This window comes from Penaeus japonicus, unplaced genomic scaffold (assembly GCF_977035675.1).
Source record: "Penaeus japonicus unplaced genomic scaffold, GWHDUDI00000001_assembly GWHDUDI00000013, whole genome shotgun sequence".
In the NCBI taxonomy this organism is placed as follows: domain Eukaryota; kingdom Metazoa; phylum Arthropoda; class Malacostraca; order Decapoda; family Penaeidae; genus Penaeus; species Penaeus japonicus.
This window is the reverse complement of record NW_028234415.1, coordinates 12,734,456-12,743,241: the sequence shown is the minus strand read 5'-3', so window position 1 is coordinate 12,743,241 and position 8,786 is coordinate 12,734,456. Positions and strand designations below refer to the sequence as shown.

Sequence of the window (8,786 nt, the reverse complement as noted above, 5' to 3'; positions counted from 1 at the left end):
GGGAAGGGGATGGAAGGTAAGGGGAAGGAGTAGGGGAAGGGGATGGAAGGTAGTGGGGAGGGAGTAGGGGAAGGGGATGGAAGGTAGGGGGGAGGGAGTAGGGGAAGGGGATGGAAGGTAAGGGGAGGGAGTAGGGGAAGGGGATGGAAGGTAGTGGGGAGGGAGTAGGGGAAGGGGATGGAAGGTAGGGGGGAGGGAGTAGGGGAAGGGGATGGAAGGTAGTGGGGAGGGAGTAGGGGAAGGGGATGGAAGGTAGGGGGGAGGGAGTAGGGGAAGGGGATGGAAGGTAGGGGGGAGGGAGTAGGGGAAGGGGATGGAAGGTAGGGGGGAGGGAGTAGGGGAAGGGGATGGAAGGTAGTGGGGGGGGAGTAGGGGAAGGGGATGGAAGGTAGTGGGGAGGGAGTAGGGGAAGGGGATGGAAGGTAGGGGGGAGGTGGAAGGGGAAGGGGATGGAAGGTAGTGGGGAGGGAGTAGGGGAAGGGGATGGAAGGTAGTGGGGAGGGAGTAGGGGAAGGGGATGGAAGGTAGTGGGGAGGGAGTAGGGGAAGGGGATGGAAGGTAGTGGGGAGGGAGTAGGAGAAGGGGATGGAAGGTAGGGGGGAGGGAGTAGGGGAAGGGGATGGAAGGTAGTGGGGAGGGAGTAGGGGAAGGGGATGGGAGGTAGGGGGGAGGGAGTAGGGGAAGGGGATGGAAGGTAAGGGGAGGGAGTAGGGGAAGGGGATGGAAGGGAGTGGGGGGGGGGGAGGGGAAGGGGATGGAAGGTAGGGGGGAGGGAGTAGGGGAAGGGGATGGAAGGTAGGGGGGAGGGAGTAGGGGGAGGGAGTAGGGGAAGGGGATGGGAGGTAGGGGGGAGGGAGTAGGGGAAGGGGATGGGAGGTAGGGGGGAGGGAGTAGGGGAAGGGGATGGGAGGTAGGGGGGAGGGAGTAGGGGAAGGGGATGGAAGTAGTGGGGAGGGAGTAGGAGAAGGGGATGGAAGGTAAGGGGAGGGAGTAGGGGAAGGGGATGGAAGGTAGTGGGGAGGGAGTAGGGGAAGGGGATGGAAGGTAGTGGGGAGGGAGTAGGGGAAGGGGATGGAAGGTAGTGGGGAGGGAGTAGGGGAAGGGGATGGAAGGTAAGGGGAGGGAGTAGGGGAAGGGGATGGAAGGTAGTGGGGAGGGAGTAGGGGAAGGGGATGGAAGGTAGGGGGGAGGGAGTAGGGGAAGGGGATGGAAGGTAGGGGGGAGGGAGTAGGGGAAGGGGATGGAAGGTAGTGGGGAGGGAGTAGGGGAAGGGGATGGAAGGTAGTGGGGGGGGAGTAGGGGAAGAGGATGGAAGGTAGTGGGGAGGGAGTAGGGGAAGGGGATGGAAGGTAGTGGGGAGGGAGTAGGAGAAGGGGATGGAAGGTAGTGGGGAGGGAGTAGGGGAAGGGGATGGAAGGTAGTGGGGAGGGAGTAGGGGAAGGGGATGGAAGGTAGTGGGGAGGGAGTAGGGGAAGGGGATGGAAGGTAGTGGGGAGGGAATGGGGAAAGGGGATGGAAGGTAGTGGGGAGGGAGTAGGGGAAGGGGATGGGAGGTAGTGGGGAGGGAGTAGGAGAAGGGGATGGAAGGTAGGGGGGAGGGAGTAGGGGAAGGGGATGGAAGGTAGTGGGGAGGGAGTAGGGTAAGGGGATGGAAGGTAGTGGGGAGGGAGTAGGGGAAGGGGATGGAAGGTAGTGGGGAGGGAGTAGGAGAAGGGGATGGAAGGTAGTGGGGAGGGAGTAGGAGAAGGGGATGGAAGGTAGTGGGGAGGGGGGAGGGGAGGGGGGGGGAAGGTAGGGGGGAGGGAGAGGGAGAAGGGGAGGGAAGGTAGGGGGAGGGGGATGGAAGGTAAGGGGAGGGAGTAGGGGAAGGGGATGGAAGGTAGTGAGGAGTAGGGGAAGGGGTGGAAGGTGGTGGGGAGGGAGTAGGAGAAGGGGATGGAAGGTAGGGGGGAGGGAGTAGGGGAAGGGGATGGAAGGTAGTGGGGAGGGAGTAGGAGAAGGGGATGGAAGGTAGGGGGGAGGGAGTAGGGGAAGGGGATGGAAGGTAGTGGGGAGGGAGAAGGGGAAGGGAATGAAAGGTAGTGGGGAGGGAGTAGGGGAAGAGTATGGAAGGTAAAGGGGAAGGAGTAGGGGAAGAGTATGGAAGGTAAAGGGGAAGGGAGTAGGGGAAGGGGATGGAAGGTAGTGGGAAGGGAGTAGGAGAAGGAGATGGAGGTTAAATGGACTTGGTATTTATCGTGGAAAAGGGAGAGGGGCACAGGAATGAAAGAGGGGAGACAGAGAGAAATGGTGGCCGGGAGGACGGCTGGGAGAAGGGGCTCGTTATTTATTGCAGATACGAGGTTGGGGTGGGGGTTGAGGGGGGAGGGGGAGGTACCGGGTTGAAAGGTTCTGGGTGTTGAATGGGAATAAGGGAAATACGAGGAATCCGGTTAAAAGACCCCTTTACGTAGCGATTAATGTTAGTGTTTGGTTGAGTATATATATCGTGGCCAGATTTGCACCTAATATTCATTCAGTGTTAATGAAGTGTGAGTGCATATTTAATCTTCTATCATGAGTTAACTATAATTTTCATGAGTTTTACGACGGCAAATAAACATCATATTTTGATTCAGAAAGGACATCACTAATATTGCATTAGTAGAAATTAAGTATTAGATTTACGTAGAATGTTAGGATATATGAGCATGAAGAATTGACCTAGTATGTATTGTATATGAGGATTACAAATAAACAAATATATGACAAAATTAGTATATTATATGTATATTTAACGTGCTTGCCTATTTTTCTTGTCTGTTTGGAAATACCAAAATATCATTACTATCACCATCATCACCGTTATCATTATCATCAGCATGACCACCATCACTGTAACTATTACCATCAACATCATCTTTATCATTGCTATCATTATAACTATTACTACTAGTATTACTATGATTATTATTCCTAGCATTGGTATTATCAATGGATACTGATGATATGATTATCATTTTCATTTTTTTTTTTTTTCTACTACTATTAAATTTCTTTCGTTGTCACAAATCGTTATCATTCATTCCTTGTCTTTCCTATGGCATCACATTAATTTGAGGTCAAATTCAATTAAAAAAAAAAATAAAAAAAAAATGCGCTGACGTCCGCTACTCAAGAAACAATGAATCATTAAATAATGCTAAAGAAGAGAGAATCTAGAATCATAAAAAATATTTTCTGATCAGGAATGTAATCAACTTTAATGTAAAAAAAAAACTATACTAAGTCATGTTGATAAAAAGGGGAATAAAATGAAATCGAATATAAAAGGGTGTTGCCGTACTATACGTGTTTACCTCCATGGCCTTCTATAATGGCCCTTAGCGACTGGGTGTAAACAATGGCTAAGAGTAGACATTTACTTAACGAAGGGCAAACAGCGTTATGGTTTGTTTACAAGAATAAGATATGTGGTTTAGCCATATGTAGCTTGAGGGACTAAGGGTTCCACAAGATGGTAAACTTCCGTCCATCATTCCATAACTTTTTTTTATTATGTTGTATTTATCTGTTGAAAATCTTATTTTGTTGTATTATTAGCATAGCTACAGTTACTTTCGAATTTATGTTTATTTGATGTATCTATTTAGAATTTTTCTGATCAACTATCGTATTTTCCTTCCATAATTACCTTCATCCTTCCAGCTTCCTTCACCCCAACTCGTTCCCTTCTCTTTCCTTCTTCTCCATCTTACCCAGCGATCCACGCCTCCCTCACAACCACACCTCCCTCACCCACATCACCTTTTAACCATACCATCTATCCCGCAAGGTGTTACCCACGTAAGCCCTTACTCACACCACCTTAAACTACCTCAGCTAACTCCTTGACTCACCTTACGCATGCCACCATGAACGTTACCCACTACCTCACCACCTCACGACACTTTAAACTATCCCAACTAACTCATTCAACCTCGTCAAATCATTAACTCACCTCACTCACGCCACTCTGACCCCCCCCCCTCCCCCACCTACAATGACTCACCTCGAACTACCCCCCCCCCCCCCGCTAACTCACTAACCCCCCCACCCTTTTTCTCCCTCGCCAGCGTGAAAACCGACATGAGCAGCTCCGTCATCGTGTCGACCCTGTTCATCGCCAACGCTACTCCGCGAGACTCCGGCAACTACACGTGTTCGTTGGGTGATGTGGCCACGGGCAGTGTCCTCGTGCACGTGCTGAACGGTGAGTTATCAGAACTGCGAAGTGAGGAAAGAGGAATCATGAGGAGGTCTTCGGAGCGGTGAAACGGGTATGATAGGAGGGCTATGGAGCGGTGAAACGGGTATGATAGGAGGACTATGGAGCGGTGAAACGGGTATGATAGGAGGGCTATGGAGCGGTGAAATGTGATTTGTTAGAATTGTTATGAGACATGTGGAGCGGTGAACTGTGAGTTGTGAACATTGGAGACACTGTGGAGTGCGGAATGAAGGTATAAAGAGAGAGAGTGACATTCTTATAAGTATGACATATTGTATCTGTGTCCACATTAGCTTGTGCGTGCGTGCCCCTTGATGCATGCGAGTGTACGTATGTGTTTTTGTTTGCAATTTATATGTATAGGTATTGTAAATCTGTGCAGACATGTCTAGGAATGTACTCAACATATATCATAAGTTATCACGGATGCCCTTGTTAACGTTTTTGCTAGCACAACTTTCTATATGTAGGAGTGCACAAGCATAAGGCTGTCAATGCTTACTGATGCACAGATCATCTAACAAACCTCTTTTTCGGAAGTTTTTGCCAAAAATTTGATATTGATAAGTTTGGAGATTCATATTATCTGAGAATAGGTAATTTGAAGAAGTCAGAGTAAAAGACTCCACATAATCTCACACATGTCACCATAAACGATAACCACTACCTCACCAACTCATCTTGAACTATCCCAGCTAACTCATTAACTCAGCTCACTCATGCCACTTTGAACTATATAACATAGTTATGTGGAAATCATGAGGACTGACTGACTCTCTCTCTCTCTCTCTCTCTCTCTCTCTCTCTCTCTCTCTCTCTCTCTTTCTCTTTCTCTTTCTCTGTCTCTGTCTCTGTCTCTCTGTCTCTGTCTCTCTCTCTCTTTCTCTGTCTCTTTCTCTGTCTGTCTGTCTGTCTGTCTGTCTGTCTGTCTGTCTGTCTGTCTCTGTCTCTGTCTGTCTGTCTGTCTCTGTCTCTGTCTCTTTGTCTGTCTGTCTGTATCTCTCTCTCTCTCTCTCTCTCTCTCTCTCTCTCTCTCTCTCTCTCTCTCTCTCGCTCTCTGTCTCTCTGTCTCTGTCTCTGTCTCTGTCTCTGTCTCTGTCTCTGTCTCTGTCTCTCTCTCTCTCTGTCTCTGTCTCTCTCTCTCTCTCTCTCTCTCTCTCTCTCTCTCTCTTCTCTCTCTTCTTTCTCTCTCTACTCTCTCTTTATCTCTCTTTTTCCCTCTCTCTCTCTCTCTCTCTCTCTGTCTCTTTCTCTGTCTCTGTCTCTCTCTCTGTCTCTGTCTCTCTCTCTCTCTCTCTCTCTCTCTCTCTCTCTCTCTCTCTCTCTCTCTCTCTCTCTCTCTCTCTCTCTCTCTCTCTCTCTCTCTCTCTCTTTCTTTCTCTTTATCTCTCTCTTATATAGTATATATTTGATTTAGCTATTTATATTTAATATTTTTTTATCTATTTTTCTAAGAAAAATCTCTTCTCTGTTTTACTGTCAGTAATACTTGTTTACATAAGTGGAAGAATCGTTGAATATCAAACGTAATTACATCTCCTTTGGAGATGTTATCAGTAGGATCACTACCTTGCATTTGAAATTTGCTTAATGTAAGGACAGCATGGCAGTTCCCATTACTCTCGTCTATTAAACTAAATTGAATGAAGTTATTATTAATGAGGACCTTTCTCCGCGCCCCAGCAGGTGAGCACCCAGAGGCCATGCAGCAAGGCTCAGGCACGAAGGACCTGTTCTCCCTCTTCCACGTCGTCCTGCTCGCCATCGCCACCACCATATTCAACACACTCTACCCCACCCACGGCAGATGATCTCTCGGAGGTGCAGGTCACTCCAGGAATGTCCCAGCTGACGTGTGAAGTCAGCTGAGATCAGCTCGTACTTTAGCGTGGCATGGGAGCAAGCAATTAAAGAGCTAATCACGTGATAATATGGCAGAGGGGATATCTTTGCTTGCTTTTGCCATGGAGAGTGCCAAGTCTTGATGATCTGGCTCTATGAGAAAGTATTTGATAAGTGTGTGAGGTAATCGAGCTCTATTATGATAACAGTGACATGGGCGGTTAATGTCGAGATCAGACATTAATGACCTTCTTAGAGAGAGTCAGTGATGTTTCTCCCCCCACCCCCTCCCCACCCCTTCTCCCTCCCTCCCTCCCATCCCCCACGTCCAGACAATGTCTTAACCTTGAATCCACTTTATCCACTCTCCAAACAAAGAAGAAGGACAAAAATAGAAGTGTGCGGTATCTGACTCCAATGTTAACAAAATTATAAGAAAGTAAAACCAAAGCGTTCTTCCAGACCTTTCTGCACGCAAGGAGGGAGCTGACCGTGGGTGATCTCGCGTGCACAGGTCAGACCAAGAGACGAGTGGGTGACCTCGTGTAAACAGAGTAAACAGGTCAGGCGAAGTTAGAGTTGCGGGGAATGAAAAACGTCTGGCAGACCAGGCGAATAAATTACCAAACTAAGAGCCTGTTTATGCGTTGCTGAACATCATGAAAGGAAAACAGTAAGAGAAAAAAATAAGAGTTTTAGATATTATTTAAATGTGAATGTGGTGCCAGACGGGTCAAGCATATATTATAATCATTCTGGTGTACAGCTCAAATTAATAGTAAGTTGCCATGAATGATTACGTGCTAGTTAAGGCTAAGCTAACCTAGCAGACCCTAATCAAGGTTATAGATTTAGGAAATAGACTGCTACTGGTAATCAGATGGAATAAAATCGGAAATATCAATACATTGAAATAATACTGTTTTCAGATCTGGTGTATGTATTGACAAGATTCCTAACAGATTGATATACCGATGGCCAGACAAATATTTAAAACTGATTACATAACACCAATGTGCGACCATGTAATACAGAGGCCAAGAAAGACACTGTGTTTTTGGCGACAGTGTGATTGGAAAACGGGACCAAATACAAGAAAACATCCGTGAATCATTTAATCTGTAACACACACAAAAATGGTACTCTGTCATCAATAGCCAGTGACAAGTGTCTAGTGATTTGACAGAGTTTCCAGCAGCGTGATAAATATATATACTCTTAGGTGATTTGTGTGAAGGTTTTGAAGAAAAAAACAACAGGACGACGAAGGTTAAAACCCCTTCAGCTGTGAAGGTGAAATAAGAGTAATCAGCCGTAAATCGTAAACATGGAAAGGTTAAGGGTAAAGTTCCAGGAACAGCTGAGATCTGACAAGCCAATTAAGAGGATGGTGGAAAATGAAGGAAGAAAAAAAGAGTGTACAAAGTTGGACTTTGAATTATCATCGGCACAGGAAACCAAATGCTATGTCAATGGACAAGTGTGTAGATATAAGTGAAATGATTGCCCTAACAGGACTGACAAGTAATATTAAATAGAGTAAGATGGAAAAAAAATTGTGATCAATGATAGTAGACAAAGTATCTGGTTTTGTATAGTATCAGTCTCGAAAGGCGCTCTTGAGAATGTTAAGAATGAAGTTAGAGACTGTCAAGGAAAAAAAAAACTATAATGTCAGCAATGGTGGAAAATCACAAGAAACCAGTAAGACATCTATTACTCTGCCTTAGTGAGTAAATTAAAAAAGGTCAAAAGTAAATCAAACACTGTGAACTACAACACAGGATTCCCACAATAAGGAAACGAGGCACCAAGCAATGAACAGGACATCGTAATCAGCCCATTAAGTTTATAACAGATGTCAGTTGCCGCACATGTAGGCTACATATAACGCCTGCGTCAATACCCAAATTTTCATTGTTGGACTCGAGTCTGAGAAAATGCCCACGGACAGTGCTTAGGTCCGCTCATTTATTGTGTTGAAACATTTTAATGAACATATATATGATATATATTTTATTCATACTTATATACTTGACATGTAAGACAGCTGCACTTAGAGTTTACTGTACTTGTGTGCTAAACAGTATATGAGGTGTGTTATCCATTATACCATGTGTGTTATCAAGTGTATCAAATGTGTTACACAGTATATCATGTGTGTTATACGGTATATCAGGTGTATCACATAATGTAATAACACGAAATTAAGGAAACATTTTACCTGGCGTGTTACAGAAGACAGCAAGCGTTTTCAACAGTATATCATGTCTGTTATACGGTATGACAGGCATGACATACGGTCTAAAGTCATTCAACAGTTATCTAGCGCATCAGGTACATACTGTGTAATAGTTGCTATACAGCTTATGGAATGTTATAAAGTAAACACGGTTGACTGATGTGGTATGTATGGTTGAGTAATCTAAAATGTCAGATAGTTGAACATATCAGATTACGTTTAACTGCATTATGAAATTTAATGTTTGAAATGTTATAACATAGCCATTTGATTGTATAACTGCTATGGCACCGTTTACCTCATGTATTTTTTTATATTTATTTCAATCTTTTTAAAAGCCGTTCGTAATATCAACCTGTACAGATTATTTTACTGTTATGTCGTTACCTGTACCTCTGTATGAAAACAAACAAAATAGTTTGGGTGAAAAGTGAGACGTGTGGCGTACATTTT

At 45.5% G+C, this 8,786-nt stretch overlaps 1 protein-coding gene across 2 annotated transcripts in view; it reads left to right on the top strand.

Annotated features, from left to right (window-relative positions):
* LOC122262847 (opioid-binding protein/cell adhesion molecule) overlaps positions 1-7,757 on the top strand; it is a 115,643-nt gene extending 107,886 nt beyond the window's left edge. The window contains exons 8-9 of one of the 2 annotated variants that reach the window (XM_043031035.2): positions 4,095-4,231; positions 5,936-7,757. In XM_043031035.2, the coding sequence (XP_042886969.1) occupies positions 4,095-4,231; positions 5,936-6,060 (262 nt within the window). In that variant the 3' untranslated portion in view covers positions 6,061-7,757. Of the gene's footprint in view, positions 1-4,094; positions 4,232-5,932 lie in introns of both variants that reach the window. The other variant, XM_043031034.2, reaches the window with a different exon arrangement.
* The last annotated feature ends 1,029 nt before the right edge of the window (positions 7,758-8,786 follow it).